Source organism: Aureococcus anophagefferens, assembly GCF_000186865.1.
Source record: "Aureococcus anophagefferens unplaced genomic scaffold AURANscaffold_69, whole genome shotgun sequence".
Classification (NCBI taxonomy): domain Eukaryota; class Pelagophyceae; order Pelagomonadales; family Pelagomonadaceae; genus Aureococcus; species Aureococcus anophagefferens.
In genome coordinates, this window is record NW_008705620.1 from 13,656 (window position 1) to 32,602 (window position 18,947).

The 18,947-nt window shown below is 70.7% G+C and overlaps 5 protein-coding genes across 5 annotated transcripts; 1 reads left to right on the top strand and 4 right to left on the bottom strand.

The window, feature by feature from the left end:
- Positions 1-4,091: 4,091 nt before the first annotated feature.
- On the bottom strand, positions 4,092-4,499 carry AURANDRAFT_15092 (hypothetical protein; the record flags this gene model as incomplete). Its single annotated transcript, XM_009043794.1, has 1 exon — positions 4,092-4,499. A coding segment is annotated over one exon (408 nt), but the record flags the coding sequence as incomplete, so codon positions are not given.
- A 991-nt stretch (positions 4,500-5,490) lies between these two features.
- Positions 5,491-7,314, bottom strand: AURANDRAFT_72771 (expressed protein; the record flags this gene model as incomplete). The annotated part of the gene is made up of 1 exon (XM_009043793.1): positions 5,491-7,314. The coding sequence occupies one exon, from the start codon at positions 7,134-7,136 to the stop codon at positions 5,661-5,663; it is 1,476 nt and encodes a 491-aa protein (XP_009042041.1).
- Positions 7,315-7,920: 606 nt separating this feature from the next.
- Positions 7,921-10,321, bottom strand: AURANDRAFT_72772 (hypothetical protein; the record flags this gene model as incomplete). Its single annotated transcript, XM_009043792.1, has 2 exons — positions 7,921-8,428; positions 9,582-10,321. 2 exons carry the CDS (start codon positions 10,142-10,144, stop codon positions 7,921-7,923), a joined length of 1,071 nt encoding a protein of 356 aa, XP_009042040.1.
- A 252-nt stretch (positions 10,322-10,573) lies between these two features.
- Positions 10,574-16,844, bottom strand: AURANDRAFT_72773 (hypothetical protein; the record flags this gene model as incomplete). Its single annotated transcript, XM_009043791.1, has 2 exons — positions 10,574-11,180; positions 11,438-16,844. 2 exons carry the CDS (start codon positions 16,552-16,554, stop codon positions 10,688-10,690), a joined length of 5,610 nt encoding a protein of 1,869 aa, XP_009042039.1.
- AURANDRAFT_68153 (hypothetical protein) lies at positions 16,815-18,933 on the top strand (the record flags this gene model as incomplete). The annotated part of the gene is given in 3 exon segments (XM_009043777.1): positions 16,815-18,326; positions 18,405-18,889; positions 18,909-18,933. The coding sequence occupies 3 exon segments, from the start codon at positions 16,815-16,817 to the stop codon at positions 18,931-18,933; spliced, it is 2,022 nt and encodes a 673-aa protein (XP_009042025.1).
- Between the last annotated feature and the right edge of the window lie 14 nt (positions 18,934-18,947).

Consider the following 18,947-nt stretch of genomic DNA (forward strand, 5'->3'; position numbering starts at 1 on the left):
CGCCGCGAGGAGCGCCGCGAGCGCCGCGAGCTCCTCGCGCCGCCGCGGCGCCGCCAGCGCGCACGCCTCGGCCGCGAGGAACGCGCAGACGGCGCACGACAGGGCGAGCGCGCCGTCGCCGGCCTCGCGCGCGCGCCAGGCGACGACGACGAGCGACCCGAGGTGCGCCGAGTGCGCGCGCGCGAACGCGCCGCTCGCGGGCTCGGCGAGCTGCGTCGCGAGCGCCGCGCTCGCGCGCACCTTGGCGTTGCGCGACGACGAGGCGAGCAGGGTGTCGAGGTGGTAGTCCATATCGGTCTTGCTTGTTTTCTGTTGTGCGGCGCTCGAGAACTGCTCGAAGCGATTGTGCAGCACCTCTTGGAGCACGCAGCACGCTCACAGGCGTCGCAGCAGGGTGCGGCGCGCACTGAGTTTGGCGCTCAGACTGCGGCTTTGCGATTCGGGTGCTCGAGGCCTGCTTGCACCGAAAGTGCCGTCGACGCGTCCTCTCGTTGCTGCTGGTGCGCGCGGGCGCCGAGCTCGAGGGTGATGGAGAAGGGGCCGTCGCGCGGGAGGGGGTCCTCTCCCTCGTCGTCCATGCCGGGGCTGCCCCTTTCCCTCTCGGTGCACGGCGCGGCGCCCTCCGACGCGTTCACGCGCGAGGCGCTCCGGCGCGGGCTCCTCGCCTTCCTCGACGCGTCCATCCTCTCGGCGTCGCCCGGCCGGCGGCCGGGGCGGGGGTACGCGCGGGCGCAAGACGGGGGGTAAAATTTAAGCTAGGGGTAAGCCTCGTGTTTGTTGTGTGGCGTCTTCGTCACTACCCGCGCGTGATGATGATCGTGGACTTAGTCCAGTTGCGCACCGGCGGATTCCAGCTCCGACCCTGGAGCGGGCTCGTCCGCGCTGAACGCAGACGAAGCATCTCATCGTGTTACGCCCCGCTCACATCGTACACGGCCCCCGACGGATATACGACTTCCGCCGCGCCGACAAAGTACGGCGCGTACTCCCACTCCCAGGCCTTGACAAAGGCTTCGTAAACCTCGTAGAAGTCCATATCGTTCTTCAGCGCAGCAAACCCGACAAGAGTCATCCATTCAGCGTCGGCGTCGGCGCGGAGAAGCTTGTGCGTGTTGTCCGCGGCCGCGACTGCGCGATGTCCTATCATCGCGTAGTACTCCCCGAGCGCAGCCGATTTTTCAGTCCGATCCTGTTGTGCATCATCCTCAAAGATCGTCAAGCCATTATCATCGCGCGGCAACATATCGCACGCATCCTTGAAACAATCAAGCTTGACTCGGCCGGACTCGTCTAAACACTCCGCAATGTCGATCCCGTGCGCCGCAAAGAAACGGAAGGGTGCCCCCCCCGCGAGCAACCGGGAAGGAATGAAAACCCCCCACATCGAGCACGGCGGGCAAGTGAAGGACAATCGATGAGGTGCTCGGCACGAGCCGCGGCGGCGCGAGGGTGGTCACGGTCCCGAGCGGCAATCGGCGAGCGGCACTTGGCGCTTGCGCCGGCCGCCGTCCACTGAGACCCCTCTGAGCCTCCCGTCCCCCGCGGTTCCTCCCGCCCCCCCTACGTTTAGAGACGCGTCGAGGCAATCGCCCGCACCGGGGCAAAGACGTGGGCGCGCGAATCGACCTCTGCCGGCCACGACGCACGTCGTACGCGAAGGCCTGCGCGCGCGGCCATACGAGCTCCACGGAGAAGACTCAGGCGATGATCGAACTTACAGCGGGGCCGACGCGGGGGCGCCGTCGGCGGCCGCGGCCGGCGGGGGGAGCGGCCGGCGCGGCGGAAAATCGGGGGGAAGGGGCGGGCTTGCGTCGCGGCCTGGGGCGCCCCGGAGGGCGCTCAGAGGACCCACTTGGAGAGGTCGAGGAGCTCGAGCCAGGAGGCGAGCTTGAAGCCGCCGTCGGTGTACCAGTCGGCGAAGTCGTCGAAGGCGATGAGGTCGTCGCAGCCGGCGTCGTCGAAGATGGTCGCGGCGAGGTGGACCGCGGCGTCGTCGGCGTCGTCGTGGACGTCGACGGGCGCGTCGCCCGGGTCGTCGACGTCGTCGGGGAGCGACGCGAGCGCGAGGAGCGCGACGAGGAACGACCGGAGGTAGCGCCAGAGGCCGCGGCGCGTGAGCGCGCCGTCGCGGCGGTCGCCGCCCGCGCCGCCGTCGACGACCTCCCAGGCGACGGCGAGCTTCGCCGACTTGGTGCCGGAGCAGAGCAGCGCGAGGCCCGCGGCGAGCTCGCCCGCGTCCGCGCCGAGCGTCTCGTCGCGCACGAACGCGCGGTGCACGTAGCGCGCGAGCCCGGGCCCCGCGCCCCGCGCGCCCCGCGGCGCGAAGGCGCCGAGCGCCGCCTCGCAGGCCCGCGCGTCGACGCGGCCCGCGGGCGTCGCGGCGCGGAGCACCTCGCCGCAGAGCACGGACGCCTCGCAGTCCGCGGTGCCCCCGTCCACGACCAGCGCCCGGAGCCGCGCCACGGCCGTCGCCGAGAAGGCCGCGCGCAGCACGACGCGCTGGTCCGCGTCGGGCGCGACCGTGCCGTCGTCCGTCGCGAGCTCGAAGGCGACGACCGCGCGCGACGGCTCCGGCGGCGCCTCCTCCGGCGCCTCGCCGTCGTCGCGCGTGGGCCACTTGGACAGGTCCAACAGCTCGAGCCAGGGCGCGAGCTGGAAGCCCCGCGAGTTGTACCAGTTCCCGAAGTCGTCGAACGTCGCGCCGTTCGGGAACGACGACCCCCGGCTCACGACCTCGTCCGCGAGGCCGCCGGCCTCGGCGCGCGCCGCGGCGCCCACGGCGTCGGGGCTGCCCCGGCTCCCCGACGCGGCCAAAATGCCCACGAGCACCGCGCCGAGGAGCCGCGCGACGCCGTCGCCGCCGAGCGCGTCGCCGCCGCCGCCGAGGCTCTCGAACGCGAAGGCGAGCTTCTCCGACTTGCGCGCGCCGCTCAGCAGGGACGCGGCCACGACGAGCTCGCCCTTGGCCGCGACCTCCTCGCCCGGCGGGCCGTCGCAGAGCGCGTCGAAGACGCCGTTGAAGTACCACGCCGCCTCCTCCGTCGTCGCGCGGCACGCGGCGAGCCAGGCGCCGCGGTCGACGACGTCGCCGAGCTTGTGCCCGATCTCGTGCGGCCGCAGCTCCAGGAACCCGGACACGACGGCGATGAGCCGGATGAGGCCCGTCTCGTTGGGCGTCACCGACAAAGTGAAGCCCCCGATGTCGAAGGAGAACATGGTCGCGCGCGCCGTCGGTCGGCGGCGCGCGGTCGGCGCGGGCGAGGGCGGTCGCGCGCGCCCCCGTCGACCAGCGGTGTGCGCCGCTGCGGACTCGGCCGCTCCGGCGCGGTGGAGCTCGGCTTTCGAACGCTGTGGACGGCAGCGATGTTCGAGCGCGCCGCCGCTGGACGCGTCCGGACGCGTACGTCGACGCCTCTCCAGGCTATAGGAGCCGGATTACCGGTAAAGCCGCGAGCCGCCTCGGTAATACCACGGTAATTACCGGTAATCCCGATTACCCGGGTAATTACCGGTAAAATACGGTGTACCGGGACGGCTGGAGGCGGTATGGCGGCTCAAAAGGACCCCCGCGAACCCGCGTGTCGACCGAATTCCCTTTTACCCGAAGGCGCCGCACGGTGTAGCTTGCGACTCCTCTTAGGGCTCTAGGCGCGCGGGCGCGCGCGGCGGCGGGGCGGGTCGTCGCCGTCGGACTCGGTACGAGCAGCCGCTCGGTCGCGGTTTCGCGCCGCGCGTCGACCGTGACGCGGAACGCGCCCGCGACGGTCCGCGCGTCATGATCGCAGGCTACCCGTACTTGCGGGAGCTCGGCGCGCCTCGGTATTACCCGGGCCGGGAATATGGCCCTCGGTAATACCGCGGTAATTACCGGTAATTACCATACCGGTATTTTACCCGGAGATTACCCTGGCGGCTATACTCCAGGCGTCCGCCGCCCTGCCTTCTTACGCGAAGGTCGCCGCGACGACGACGCCAAGGCCAAGCACGACTCGCCCGCGCGCAAGCGCAGCATCTCGGGCTCGGGCGACGACGCCGGGTAAGGAGTTAGGCTATACGCGAGCGTCGAGGCGCGCGAGGGCCGCTTTAGCTGCCTCCTCGCCCTTGGCAGCGGCGCGCTCGAACCAGTATCTGGCTTTGCCGAGGTCGACTTCCGTGCCTTTTCCGACCATGTAGCAAACGCCAAGGTTATGCTCTCCAGCGGTGAAGCCTTGATTCGCCGCGAGCACAAAGTACCGGAACGCTTCTTCAAATTTCTTCTCAGCATCAAGCAAAACCGCTAAATTGGATTGCGCGAAAGCGCCGCCCCGGTCTGCGGCCGCGCGATACAGCTTCATCGCCTTCTTCTTGTCCAGCTTGACGCCACTTCCAGTCTGGTACAATCTCCCAAGGTTATTCATCGCATCCACGTCGCCGAGCTCCACGGCGCGGTTCCAATTCTTCGCGGCTTTCTTATCGGATTTCACGAGGCCGTACCAACCGCGGTTGTACGCACTTCCCAAATGCCAAATCGCTTCCGGCACCTCGTTCTCCACATGGCGGCGAAGACGCGCGAGGTCTTCCGCATGGCTTTTCGCGCGCGGTACACGACAAAGGGGACACTCGTTTCCGATCTTGTTCTCGCACGATGCGCAGACCATCCGGCAGCAACAGACGCGAAACGAGTTCGTCGCATTCACGTCCCACTCCTCGAGACAGATCGGGCACCGCGACCCGAGCCGTGCCGACGCCGGCTCGGGCTCCGGGTTCGCCTCGCGCCGCGCCCGGGCCGCCTCGTGCTCCGCGGCGATGCGCGCGCGGACCTCGTCGGCGTGCGACCGCGGCGCGGGGCCGTAGAACACGTCCCGCGGCGGCGACGGCGGGGGCGTCGGCGCCTCGGCCCGCGCCGCCTCCGCGGCCTGGATCTTCTTGCAGACCTTCCGGTGGCCCCGGTCGCGCCAGTCGATGCGTTGGCAGTCCGTCGAACAGTAGGCCGTCGTGCCGCACCCTTGGCACGCCTTGGCCTTGTCGGCGCCGCAGATCTCGCAGGTCTTGAGAGTGTCGAGCTTTTTGCCCTTCGCTCGGGCCATGCGATTCTCATACTCCAACTTCTTCTCCCGCCACGACATGACTTTGTGCGCCTTGACCGGGGGCGTCGCCAAAAGCTCCTGAGACTCGAGCAGCTCCTCGATCGGCCACAAGCTCCTGCGACTCGAGCAGCTCCTCGATCGCGTGACTCCGCTTGCGGCGATTTTTCAGCTCGCCGGACGCGTCGGAGGACTCGGAGAGACGTCCGGTGACTACAATACGTGGTTATTTATATGTACAGGCACACACAGGGTTGGGTTCTCTTGGATGTGGTTTCCGATTGTTCTGGTAGCGGGTCAGGTTTCCGATTGGGCTTGGGCTTCTTGCCCGGGTCGCGCGGGCGAGCACCGCCGAGCGCGTCCCCGGGCGCGGTGCGCGATTTTTCAGCTCGCCGGACGCGTCGGAGGACTCGGAGAGACGTCCGGTGACTACAATACGTGGTTATTTATATGTACAGGCACACACAGGGTTGGGTTCTCTTGGATGTGGTTTCCGATTGTTCTGGTAGCGGGTCAGGTTTCCGATTGGGCTTGGGCTTCTTGCCCGGGTCGCGCGGGCGAGCACCGCCGAGCGCGTCCCCGGGCGCGGTGCGGGCCTCACGCGTAGGCGGCGGGGACGTCGACGATGAAGGAGTCGGACTTGAGGACGTCGATGAAGGACGCGAAGTAGGACTCGAGGCCCGTGCCGGGGCTCCCGAGGTCCTCGAGCTCGGGGACCGCCGCGTTCGAGACGGGCGCCGGGTTCACGGGCAGCACGGGGAGCACGACCGGGTTCATGGGGAGCACGGGCGCGGCGGCCGGCAGGCTGACGACCGGCAGGGGCGGCGCCGACGGCAGGCTGACGTCGTCCGCGCGCGGCGCCTCCGGCGGCCGGTCGACGGCGGGCGCGGGCGCCGGCGCGGCGGTCTCGACCTTCTCGAGCGCGCCGGGCGCCTCGCCGAGGGCCGCGTCGCGCACGAAGGCCGCGAGGCTCGACACCGCCGCCGGCGGCTCCGCCGGCGGCGCGGGCGGCGGCGGCGGCGCCGCGGCCGCGGCCGCGGGCGGCGCCGCGGGCGGCGGCGGCGGCGCGGGCGGCTGCGCGGCGAGCTCGCGCTTGAGGTCGCCCTCGACGGCCGTGAGGAGCCAGCGCGGCAGGGGCTGGGCGAGGGACTCGAGCTCCATGCGCACGTGCGCGACGCCGACCTCGTCGGTGACGAGGCGGTAGGACGCGAGGAGCACGCCGTGGCGCGCGCAGACGGCCCCAAAGGCCTGGAGCAGCGTCGGCGTCATCATCGTGACGACGCGCACGAAAGTCTTCTCCTCCTTGGTCACGTAGCCGTAGACCGTCGTCGTCACGGCCGTGGGCATGATCGACGCGTGGAGCGACGGGTCGAGCGGCGGCGTCGACGCGAAGATCCACGGCCCGCTGCCGCTGCCGCTGCCGCCGTGCGACGCGTCCTTGCGCCGCTTCGGCGCCTTCTTGCCGTCGCCGGCGAGGAACCGGGCCCGCGCCGCGTCGAGCTCGGCCTTCTCGCCCGCCGTGAGCTCGCCGAGGAGCTTGAAGGAGCTCTTGCGCACGATGCGCGTCCGGCTGAACTTCTTCGTGATGCGCATCGGGCTGCACTGGAGCAGGTCCGCGAGCAGCTTCCGCAGCGACTCGCCGCCCCGCAGGCCCGGCGCCTTGCCGTTGGAGAAGTGGGCGATGATCATCGCCGCGTAGTTCTCCTCGGCCTCGGTCCACTTGCCGCCGCGCCGCGGCTTCTCGCCGGCCGCCTTCCGCTTCTTCGACGCGGGCTCGTCGGGCGGCACGTGCTGCGACGACTCGACGAGCATGGCGATGCGGTCGTGCGTGCTCTCCGTGACCTCGTGGAGGGTCTCCTCGTCCGACGTGGAGTCGCCGGAGCCCTTGGCGGCCGCGGCGGCCTCGGCGGCCTCGGCGGCCTCGGGCGACGGATCCGCGTCGCCCGCGGCCTCGGGCGCCGGGGACGACGCCTTCTCCGGGGCGCGGTGGAGGAGGGGCGGGGGGGGCGCCGCCCCGAGGGACGCCGGGAGGACCCGCGAGGGGTCGGCGGGGGCTTCGACGGCCGTCGACATGCCGATTAAGATGGTAGTCGAATCTCGCGAGGCACAGGCCGCTTCGGGGTGCTCCGAAGGCGTCCGACGCGTCCGGGCGACGGGGGCGAGGGTTGGGAGGCGGTCGCGGGGCGACCGATGCGCGCTTTGGCTCGGATGGGCGAGGAGTTCAACACCTGTGTTGACGACGGGCGAAGCTGGTGAGGAGGCCGACGAAAGCCCAAAGCCGTGAAGCACACACGGAAACAGGGGCTGAGGTAGACGTTGAAGTGACTCGCTTGAGCGCTTGAGGGACGAAGCTGCGAGTTAAAAGCCCCCTGCACGACGCCGCGTCACTCACGACCGCCCCCCCGCCACCCGGGACTCCGGCGGACCGAGGACGCGCGTTACGCGGCGTCGCGGACTCGCCCGGGCCCAGCGACGGCCGCGGGGCGACGACGCGTCGTGCAGAAGCCCCTCGGAAACGCCTCCTAGAGCGCCTAGGCGTATCACCCGATGTCCTCAGGCGCGCAGACTCAGCATTTACCGCACAGCCTGCAGGCCTGTGCGTGAAGCGGGGCCAAACTTTAAGAGGCCTCCGAAGGCTCCTCCGGATGATCCTCCCCAACAGTCCCACCACCACATCCCAGTAGAACCCAGACAATATCATGAGATTTACTACAGAGGACCGCGCCGCAGGCGAGGGAAAACGAGGAAGATCGCGGCGAGGACCGGGGGGGGGGCGAATTCGGGGCGCCGGCGCGGGGCCCCCGGGAATGATTCCCGGAGCGTGCGCGCGCCGAGCGTTTGGGATACTGAGGAACCGCTAGCTCCAGGGCGAGGGGCGCCGCTTCCGCGACAGGAGCGGGTCGGGCGCGAGCGCCGGCACGATGCCGAGCGACTCCTCGAGCGACTCCCGCGGCAGCGGCGCGGGCCGGAACTGGGCCAGCGCCTCCTTGAGCTCGAAGGCGATCACGGCGAGCTCGAGCTTCGTCAGCGGCGCGCCGCCCCGCTGCTTGAACTCCGCGCGGAGCCGCGTGACGCCGAGGTCGTCGGTCTCGGACCGGCACTCGGCGAAGCCGACGTCGTGCCTCGCGGCGACGTCGCCCAGCGACTGGAGGATCGTCGGCGACGACGTGCAGACGATGTGGAGACGCGAGCGGCCGTCGTCCTCGATGACGCCGTCGACGGACGTCGGCGTCGTCACGCGCTGCGCGGCGCCCGCGCCCTCGACCGCGAGCGGCGCGGCGCGCGCGGCGAAGTGGTGCCAGGAATCGTCCATGCCGCGAGCGTCGCTGTAGCCGGAGTCATCCATCGCGCTCGCGGAGGCGCGCCTGGAGCCGCTCGCGATTCAAATAGTCTGGCGGTCAAGATTCGTCTGCTCGAGGGGGCCGTCGTCCGTCTGCGAGCGTCCTCCTCTGAGGGCGTTTCGTCTGATGGGCGACGCGCACGCGCGTGGTGCGCTACGGCTTGCACGGATACCGGCGCGACGCGTGCGCCTAGGAGGGCGGGATCCTTGTCGCCGAGAATGCTGATCGACTCCGCAACAATCCCACCGCGAGTTGCAGCAAAACCGCCAGTGCCCCGATCAACGTACATCTAGGTGCACCCGTACGAAATATTAATAAAGATCAATCATCGAATTCCGGCCGGCGGAGCCAGAGTCATTAGTCGTCCATAGAGGCTGTACGTCGACCGCGCGCGCGGGCGCGGTGTCGCGGCGGTCCGCGGGCTGAAATCACGGCCAAAATTGGGTTATGGTCGTATCAAAGCACGTTTGATGATATTCGCGCGTTAATTGCACGTTTGCGATGGCTTTTTGCGCGCGGTCGCTGGTTCGGGTCGCGAAATCGCAAGATTTAACTTCAACAAAAGTGCTGAAGTTCAACAAAAATGTTGACTTTTAAATCCAGGCTATCAGAATCTGAGTTTTGATCGGTGCACTGAAAACCGCCCCCTCCGCTTATGCTCGCACCCCTCCCGGCGCGCCTCGGGTTCCGGAGCAGGTCGCAAAAAGGCAATCCTGTGGGGAGAGGAGCTGGCGATGCGCCTCGCCCGGCGCCACGCGTCCGCGCGTCCGCGCGAACGCAGAGCGCGCGGAGCGGGAGCTCGAAGCCTCCTCGGCGCGAATCCGATCGCGAAGCAGCGTTCCCTCGAGCGCGCGAGCCGAGCTCGCCCGCCTAGCTCTTCAGTTATACTTTGAGAGACACACACAGAGGTTACTAGACAGGCGAACGAGCCGCGCGAGAACAGACGCGAGGCGGGAGGCAAAAAAGGGGGGGGGGGGCGGAAGCGGCGGTCAAAATCTACAGGATGTGGTGCGGCGGACCGCAAGTCGCGCTACATGATGGTGGTGCGGCGCTCGAGGCGGACCGCGGGACGGTCTAGACGACGACGCGCTGAGGCGCGGAAGGCGACAGGTTCGGCGCCGAGGACCGCGCGGCGAAGGTCGGCGCCGAGGCCCGCGCGGCGAGGGCCTCCACGGACGTTGCCGCCCGCGGGTCCGTGCTGACGACGCCGAGGGAGTGGAGCTCCTCCTCGATGGAGCCCAACGGCAGCGGCGTGGGGTTGAACTCGGCGAGGGCTTCCTTGAGATCGTAGCAGAGGGCCGCGAGCTCGAGCTTCGTCAGCGGCGTGCGCACCGTCGCCTTCTTCTTGGCGACGGCGCGGACGCGGGCGACGCCGAGGTCGTCGGTCTCGAGGACGCACTCGGCGAAGCTCGCGCCGTGCTGCGAGACCGTCTCGCCGAGCGACGCGAGGAGCGTCGGCGACCACATGGTCTGCACGAAGAGCACGGACTTGAGGCCGACGAGCTCGCACTCCTGGAGGTCGCCGGTGACGGACGTGGGGATCTTGAGCGCGCCCAGGCCGGACGCGAACGCGGCCGCCTCGCGCGACGCGCCCGCGCCGACGACCTCGAGCGCCGCGTCCTCAAAGTGCGGGTCGCTCGACAGATCCTCCTCCTCGTCCGACATGTCGGACACGTCGTCGCCGTCGACGGGGTAGTTGGTGGCGATGACGCGCACCTTCTCCTTCTTCTTGATGGGCATTCTAAATCAGAGCGAGGGCGTTTCGGGCCTCTCCGACGTCGACGCCCGCAGAACTCGAGGCGTATGCCGCGCGCACACGAAGGAGGGGGCGGGGGCGGCGCGTCGAGGCGGTTCAGGCGTCGACGGCGTCCCAGAGGCCGCGGAGAAGACGAGGATCTATGACGACGAGGCTGGAATCGGATCAATTTCACATTCTGTGAGTTTCGCCTGCAACTGGCGTCCAGGCGCCTAGGCATCATCTCGAAACCGGCTTCGAAAAATCCGCCTAGGGCGTAGATTGGGCGTCGCCACCAGAGCCAGTCAATTGCCTCGCCATCCTACCGGAGTCAACGACCGCACGAGCCGTCTCAACTCGCTCGCGCGGCGCGGCGCGACGTCGGCGCGTCGGCCTCTCGCGGGACCGCACGCGACGGCGCGGCACGCGCAACAACAAACATATATGATTTACACACGATTCACGGGGGGGGCGGGCTATGCACATCGACGGACTCCCGCGGCTTCAGGGGACGCGGTTCATTTCCTCCGGCGACACCGGGTTCGGCGTCACCGCGAGGCGAGGCCGAGCGTCTCCTCGAGCGACGCCGCGGGCAGCGGCGTGGGCTTGAACTCGGCGATGGCCTCCTTGAGGTCGTACACCAGGGCCGCGAGCTCGAGCTTCGTCAGCGGGGCGCGCGTCGCCTGCTTCTTGGCGACCGCGCGGACGCGGGACACGCCGAGGTCGTCGGTCTCGAGGACGCACTCCGCGAAGCTCGCGCCGTGCTGCGAGACCGTCTCGCCGAGCGACGCGAGGAGCGTTTGCGACCACATGGTCTGCACGAAGAGCACGGACTTGAGGCCGACGAGCTCGCACTCCTGGAGGTCGCCCGCGACGGACGTCCGAATCCGAAACCCTCGGCGGCCGACGAACGCCGGGCCCGCGACGACGACCTCGAGCTCCACGTCCTCGAAGTTTTGGTCGCAGAACAGCGGCTCCTCGTCGTCGGACGTGCCTAACGACTCGTCGTCGTCGAAGTTGACTTTTTTTTTTTTGAGCATTCTACTTTTTTTTTTTTGAGCATTCTAAGATTGAGCATTGACAATGCTGCATTGTCCTTGCTTCGCATCAGAAAACTCATCGGCAACTCTCTCACAAGCAGGGCGTTTTCTTCTTGGCGACGCAGGCGCCTTCAACGACGAGTCCCGGGTCGGCGACCGCACGTCGGCAGCGTCGTTCCACTCATCTCGAAACTAAGGACATAGCTAAGCCACAACGATGCCCACCGAGAAAAGACCCTTACGCGCGATCAGTCCGACTCGACGACGAGCCCCTTGACGAGCTTCTCCCACTTGCCCTGCCAGCCGATCTCCTCGCCCTTGATGGCGCCGTAGTGCTGGAGGACGTTGGCCATGTTGGACTTGTAGTAGTCGAGGTAGTCCGCGAAGGAGTGGTCCCGGGCCTTGACGAAGACGCGGTGCGCCGTCGTGACGGCGGCGGTCTGCGTGTGCGACATGGCCTCCGTGAGCGCGGCCCACGTGTCCTCGAGGGGCTTGTCGCCGTCGCCCGACGCCTGGGACCGGGGCGAGCCCGCGTCGGAGCCGCGCGGCGACGCCTTCTTGCCGCGCGGCGACTTGGACGCGTCGGACCGGGGGCTCGCCGCGGGCGCGTCGTCGGGCGGCGGCGCGGGCACGACGGCGGCCATGGCCGACACGTCGAGGCCCGGCCAGTCGCGCCGCGCGAACGCGCGGCCGCGGCCGTCGCCGAACTTGAGGCCCGTCTCGTCCAACACCTCGGGCTGGACGTCGTCGCTCAGCTGCGAGAGGCGGTGCGCCTTCTTGAGCCGCTTCAGCGACTTGCGCTTCTTCTCCAGGAACTCGTCGCCCGGGAGCCAGCCCAGGTCGTCGACCATGATCAGGTTGTCGAGGATGGCCATCGTGCGCCGGCAGCACGCGAAGAGGCGCCGCACGAAGACGCGCGCCATGGCCGACTGCTCGTCGACGACGCGCGTCTGCACGGCGTCGATGGCCGCGAGCACCTCGTCGCGCCGCGCGGACTCGTCCGCGCAGAGGCGCCGCAGGTCCTCGGCGGCGTCGGGCCGGCCGAGCTGGGGCCGCAGAGCGCCGCGGTGCGCGTCGCGCGCGTCGACCCAGAGCCGGAGCTTGCGCTGGAAGGCCGCCTCCGTGTCCTCGCGGCGCGCGACGGCCTCGCGCCTGGTCCGCGCCGCCGCGTCCGCGACGACGGCCGCGGGCGCGCCGAGCACGTCCGGGTCCGGGGGCACGGGCGCTTTCGCGACGAGGCGCTCGAGGCGCTGGACCTGGACCCGGAGCCGGCGCGCGGCCTTCTCGCGGTAGCCGCCCTCGCCCAACACCTTCTTCTCGCTCTCGGAGAGCCAGGCCTGGAGCGAGTCGGGGACGCCGGACGGGCCGAGCCGGTCCTCCTTGCCCTCGCGGACGTAGAGCTCGTGCGTCTCCTCGCGGCACCGCGCCTCGACGTCGCGGACGACGGCCGCGATCGTGCCCTCGCGCGCGTCGCGGCCTCCCAGGAGCTCCGCGTGCTCGGGCCCGTGCGGCGCCTCGCCCTCGTCGTCGCCCGCGCCGTGGTCCGGGAGCTCCGCGTCGATCGACTCCGGCTTCGGCAAAAAGTTGAGGTACGTCGCGCGGTGGTACGCGTGCTTGCGGATCGCGTCCAAAATATCCAAAATGACGCGGCTCAGGGGCGGCGCGGGCGGCGCGTCCGGGTCCGCGGCCTCCGGCGCGCCCTGGGACGCGTCGCGGACGTCGCGGCACGCGCGCTCGAGGGCCTCGAGGAGCGCGTCGAGGTGCGCGGCGTCGGCCTCGTCGCGCGTCTGCTCCGTCCTTAACTTCTCCTGCGCGTTGCGCCGCGGCGCGCCGTACTTCATGCCCAGGCCCTCGCGCAGCGAGAGCTCCTGGAGGCAGGCCTCGGCCTCGCGCTGGAAGCCAACGAGGCCCGTGAGCGCCTCGCGCTGGAGGTCCTGCAGCGCCGCGAGCTTCTCGGCGCGCGCCGCGACGCTCTGCTCGATGCCCGCCCGCAGGCTGTCGAGCTTCTCCGTGAGCTCCTCGGCCTCCTTCTCGCTGTAGTCGCCGCCGTCGGAGAAGAGCCGCGTCGCCTTGAGCATGACCTCGTTGAGCTGGACGAGCTTGTGGGGCTCCGTGACCGTGTAGTGCTCGAGCGCCTGGAGCTCCTTGGCGCACTCGACGCCGAAGGTCGACGCGAGCTTCTTGCACTTGGACTCGACGCCCTGGAGCCCCGCCAGCGACCCCATGGACCCCAGGCTCGCCTCCAACGCCGCCAAACTCGTCGAGAACGCCGCGACCTTGGCCTCGGCGTCCGCGAGCGCGGCGAGGCAGTCCGCGGTCTGGAGGCGGTCCCGCTGCTGGATGATGCGCATGTGCCGCTCCTTGCGCTGGCGGTGCATGATGAGCTCGCCCTCGCGGGGCTGGCGGAAGGACACCTCGGACCGGCCCTTCCGGGGCCAGTGCGTCCGCAGGCGCTCCTCGAGCTCCTCCGTGTACTCCTGCAACCGGTGCTGGGCCAACCCGTCGATCTTCCGCGCGCGCTCGACGGCGCGCGCCTCCATGTCGCCGACGACGGAATCCCTCAAATCCGCGATCATGGCCACGAGGCGCGCCGCGGGCAGCTCGACCTGGACGACGCACCGCGCGCCCTCGCGGTCCACGGGCGCCTCCGTCATCTCCGCGCGCTCGCGCGCGCGCCGCTCCGCCAGGGCCTTCTTCTCCGCGGCGCGCTCCGTCCTCCGGGCGTCGATGACCGGGGCCAGCGCCTCGTAGGCCTCGCGCTCGTCCGCGGGCAGGTCCTCGACCTGCTCGGGCGACAAAACGCGGAACGCGGCGTCGCGCGCGTCGAGGTAGGCCTCGCGCTTCTTCCCCTCGAGGAGCGCGAGCTCCTCCTCGGGCATGGGCGCGAAGCCCGGTGCCCAGAGGCCGCCGGCGTCGCCGTCGCCCGCGGCCTCGTCGCCCGCCGCGGGCTCCGCGACCGCCGCGGGCGCGTCGTCGGCCGCGTCCTTCTCCTTGCCCGCGGTGAGCAGCTCGTCGACGAGCTTCGGGAGGGGCAGCTTGACGTCGTAGGACCGGCCCTCGGACACGGCGTAGACGTCGCCCCGGCGGCCCTTGGCCTGGGCCTTGGCGGACGCGCGGCGCGCGACGGACGCGCGGTCGCTCCGCGCGGCGAGCCCGAGCATGGCGCAGAGCATGCCCTCGAAGCGGTCCTGCTCCGCGCGCGCGTGCGTCGGGTGCGTCAGCGACTTGGCCGTCGCCTCGCCGTGGTACGCGCGGTACTTGTCCTCGATCTGGTTCAGGAGGTCGAGCACGGACGCGAACGCGGCCTCGAGCTCGCCGTCGTCCGCGGCGTGGCGGAGGCGGTCGCTCGACGCCGAGACGCGCGCCTCGAGGTCCGCGTCCTTCTCGCGCAGCGCCTCCTTCAAGTCGAAGAGCTCGTCGAGCATGGACTCGTCCATGTCGTGCTCCTTCTGGTGGTTCTCCTCGATGGCCTTGGCGACCTTGACGTAGAAGTCGCAGACGCGGCAGGCCGTCTCGTAGACGTCGGACGCCTGGTGCTCGAGGTAGACGACGATGTGGTGGGCCAACGCCTTCTGCTCCTCGACGCGTAAAGCGATGATGGCCTCGCACTCCGCGGAGACGACCTCGTCGATCTTCTCGTTGCACGTCCGCTTCTTCCGGAGCGCGCCGAGCGTCTCCCGCAGGTCCTCGAGGAAGGACGGGTCGAGCTCGCAGGCGTGGACGTGCATGGCGACGCGCTTCTGGATGGACCGCACCTCGAGCATGTTCACCTCCGGGCCGTCGAGGCCGCCCGCGCCCGTGCCCGCGGAGCTCAGCCCGCCGCGGCTCGCGCCGCTCCGCGCCGTCGACGCGCCGCTCCGCGACGGCGACTTGCCGCTCTTGTTGCTGCCCTTGGAGCGGCCCGTGGCGCCGGACGCCTTCGAGCCGCGCGTGCCCGACCGGTAGTCGAGGTCCTTCGTGATCGTCCGCAGGTCCTCGGCGCCCTGGCGGAGCTGCTCCACGAGCAGCTCGTCGAGCCCGGCGACGGCCACCAGCTCCGTGAGCTGCTGCTCCAGGAGCGGCAGCAGCGGCACGACCTCCGCGCGCGCGGCCTTGCGGAGCCGCTCGAGCGTGTCTTGGATCGACTTCTGCTGCTGGCTCTTGCCCTGCTTCTCGAGCACGGCCTGGAGGCCGCTCCCGCAGAGCAGCACCTCGAGGCGCCGCTGGGCCTCGCCGAGCGCGCGCTCGTAGATGAGGTCCGGGTGCCGGAGCTCCGCGACGAGCTCCCGGAGCTCGAGCTTCAGCCCGCCCGCGGAGCGGAACAGCGCCTCCAGGTTCGCGTCGTGGGTCACGGCCTCGATGGCCCGCGCGTGGCTCTCGAGGTCCGGCTCGTCCTCCAGAGCGCCGTAGCGGTGGAGCTCCGCCCTCAGCGCCTCGCGCCGCGCCTCGGCCTCGACGCGCTTCGCCTCGCGCAGCGTCTCGAGCTCGGCCTCGTGGCGCGCGATGGCCTCGTCCTCGGCCTCGTAGATCTCCTTGAAGAGGGCCTTGGACGCCGTGACCTCGCCGGACTCGAGCGTCGGGCACTTCATGGCCTTGACGCCGTCCAGGATCGCGGACCGGCGCGCGTCGACGTCGACCTGGCGCGCCTTGATGCGCTCGAACAGGTCCCCGCGCTCCGGCGGGTTCGTGAAGGTCGCCCCGTCGAGCTCGGCCTGGAACTCGGCGACGGCGCGGTCGTGGCGCAGGCGCCGCCAGGCCTCCTGGCGCCGCCGCCACGACTCGATGGCGACGAGGCCGACGCCGACGTCCTTCCGCTCGAGCATGGCCAGGAGCTCCGCGTGGCTCCGCCGGTTCGCGATGATCACCGTGTTCAGCTCGAAGGCCTCGGCCTCGACCAAACGCTCGATCTCCCCCGGCGACTTGTACGCGATCTTCAGCAGCCGGTCGACGAGCGTCCGGAGCTCGCGGCCCGCGCGGTCCGCGCGGTCCCGCTCGAGCTGCTCCAGCGTCGCCCCGAAGGCGCGGATCGACGCGTGGCGCGCCTGGAGGAAGCCGTCGATGCCGTCCCAGGACTCGCCGAGGTACGCGGCCTCCTTGGTCACCAGCAGCTCGTCGCGGTTCATCTCCGCGAAGATGGCGCCGACGTCGCCGTCGGCCTTCTCGAGCTGGGCCTTGAGGCTGAAGGACGCCTGGAGCACCATGGCCTCGATCTCGTCGCTGATCAAATTCAGCTCCGCCGTGAACTTCTTCACGGACGCGTCGTGGGACTCGCGCTTCACCAGCGCCCGGTTCGCGATCTTCGGGAACTCCGTGCGCACGATCTTCGTCGGGTCCCGCTGGAAGGACAACGCCGCGACGTCCTCCAGCTCCTGCAGCTGCGCCGGCACGTCGACCATGGCCGACGGGCGCCGGCGACCCCCACCGGGCCCACCAACAGCTCGTCGATAGCGCGCTCGTTATCGGGTAGATTTTGTTGATGTTGTGGTTTGTGGGTAGATGCTGCACTTTCGCCTGCCCGCCTGCGCAGGTGCGGGCCGGGGCAGCCTCACGACCTGGGCCAGTCCTTCGGCCGGATCAAGCTTCGTGGGGAGAGGCGCATCCCAGCCGCATAAACCACCGCCATCTCTGGCCTCGCGACGTGTCCCAGCCGCAAAACATGTTCGGCCACCTGCGGGAGAAATTCCGCGAGGTCGCGAAGCATCCGAAGGGCATGCTCGCCGCGGGCAACATCGTGCGGGAGCCCGGCCCCGTCGACGAAAAGGTGGCCACGGCGCTGGCGACCTACGACGCCGCCGTCGTGTCGTCCGTCGCCGTGGACAAGGGCTGCCACGCGGCCTGGGCCGAGGTCGCCGCGGCGTCCGAGGCCTTCGTCGACGCCGCGGGGCTCCTCCGGCTCCTCGCGCTCACTGACGACCTCGCGCGGCCGGGCGCGGCGCCGACCGACGACCTCGGCGCGGCCGTATTGCGGCTCCGGCGGTGCGCGAGCGCCTGCGCCGGCGCCGTGCGGCGCCAGCCGCCGGAGCCCCTCGACGGCGTCGGCGCGACGTGCCGGACGTTCAACGCGTCGGAGCCCGCCGTGCGCAGGGCCGAGAAGGCCTACCGCGAGGCCTGCGCCGAGAAGCGCTACTACGACGGCCGCATCATGGAGCTCGACGGCGCGGCGCCGGCGGACAAGAAGCAGCGGCGCCGGGAGAAGCACCTCCGGGCCGTCGAGGGCCTCGACGCCGCGGAGCAGGCGCTCGCGGCGGCGCTCGGCGCCGCGCGCGCGCGCGCGGGCGCCGTCGTCGACGCCGCGGCGCCCCTCGACGCCGCCGTCGAACGCATCGCCGCGGCCCTGCGCGAGGCCCTGGCCGCCGCGGCCGCGGGCGGCGGCGACGACGACGACGGCGACGACGACGCGCGCGACGACGACGACGACGACGGAGGCCCGGGCCGCGCGTCGCTCGCGGAGCGCGTGAAGCGCACGACCAAGGGCCTGCGCCGCGAGCTCACGCGGCTGAAGGTCGCCGCGAAGCACCGGGACTTGGGCGCGCGCGGCGACGGCGTCCGCGTGACGCCGCGGCTGGAGACGTGCGTCGAGACCTGGGCCGCGCTCAAGGACGCGGCGCCGCGCGTCGTCGAGCGCGTCGGCGACGCCCAGCGGGCCCTGCGCCGCCTCGCCGACGCGCTGGGCGCGGCCGCCGGCGGCGTCGCGGCCGTCGCGGCGGCCCTCGCGAAGGCGGAGGACCACAAGGAGAACTTCGGGCTCGGGCCGGGCCCCGCGGCCGCGTGGCCGGCCAAGCCCGCGGCCCGCGCCCTCGGCCTCGCGGCGCGCGCGCGCGCCGCCGCGGACGCGCTCGACGGCGCGGGCCTCGGCGACCTCCTCTCGTCGGACCGGGCGGCGGCGCTCGACGCGGGCCTCGAGCAGCGCGTCTCGCTCGCCGTCGAGGTCGGCCACTACGACGGCAAGACCGCGTCCCTCGAGGGCGCCGCCGACGGCGACCGCGTCGCGCGCAACGCCGAGAAGCGCGAGACGGCCGCGCGCCTCCTCGAGGAGCACGACCACCGCCTCGACGAGGCGTTCTGCGCCTACGACGAGGTCCGCGTCGCCGTCAACGCGCGCGCGGCCGCGGCCCTCCTCGGGGCCCTCGACGCGCTCTGGGGCGGCGCAAGTGGCGGCGCGGCGCCGGTCTCCTAGTTAAAGTTTGCTTCCTTCTGGCGCGTTCAAATAAAAAAATTCGGATGGGGCTGCCCTAAGGAGCTGCAGCCCATGTCGCGCTGGCTCGTCGTCGCCGCGGCCGCCAACGCCCTCACGGTCGACGAGATCGGCGTGTGCTTCGTGCGGAACTACGTGCACTACGACGCGTCGCGCGGCGACCACGGCCTGCGGCTCGCCGAGTTCTACGACCTCCAGGCGGTGGCGATGACGCTGCGGCGGCTGCCCCTGAGCCCCCGGACGTGCCTCTTCACGGAGGCGCCGGCGCGCGCCGTCGCCGCGGCCATGGTCGCGCTCGGGACCCCGGAACTCGACGCGCCCAGGCTCTTCGACGTCGTGCTCGAACCGTCGAAGCCGCCGTTCGGCGGCCTCGGCGGCCGCTGGCCGGCCATCGCCGCGGCCCTCGGGCGCCTCGGCGCCATCAACGCGTCCCACGGCATCGACAAGGGCACGCGGCTGCTGAGCCGCCTGTCGCGGCTCCACGACTACGCGCGCGCGCCGTTCGAGGTCACGCTCTTCGCGGACGACGACGCCGCGTTCTGCCCGTCGACGCAGTTCCTGGGCCGCGTCGCGGCGCTGAGCGGTGGCGCCGAC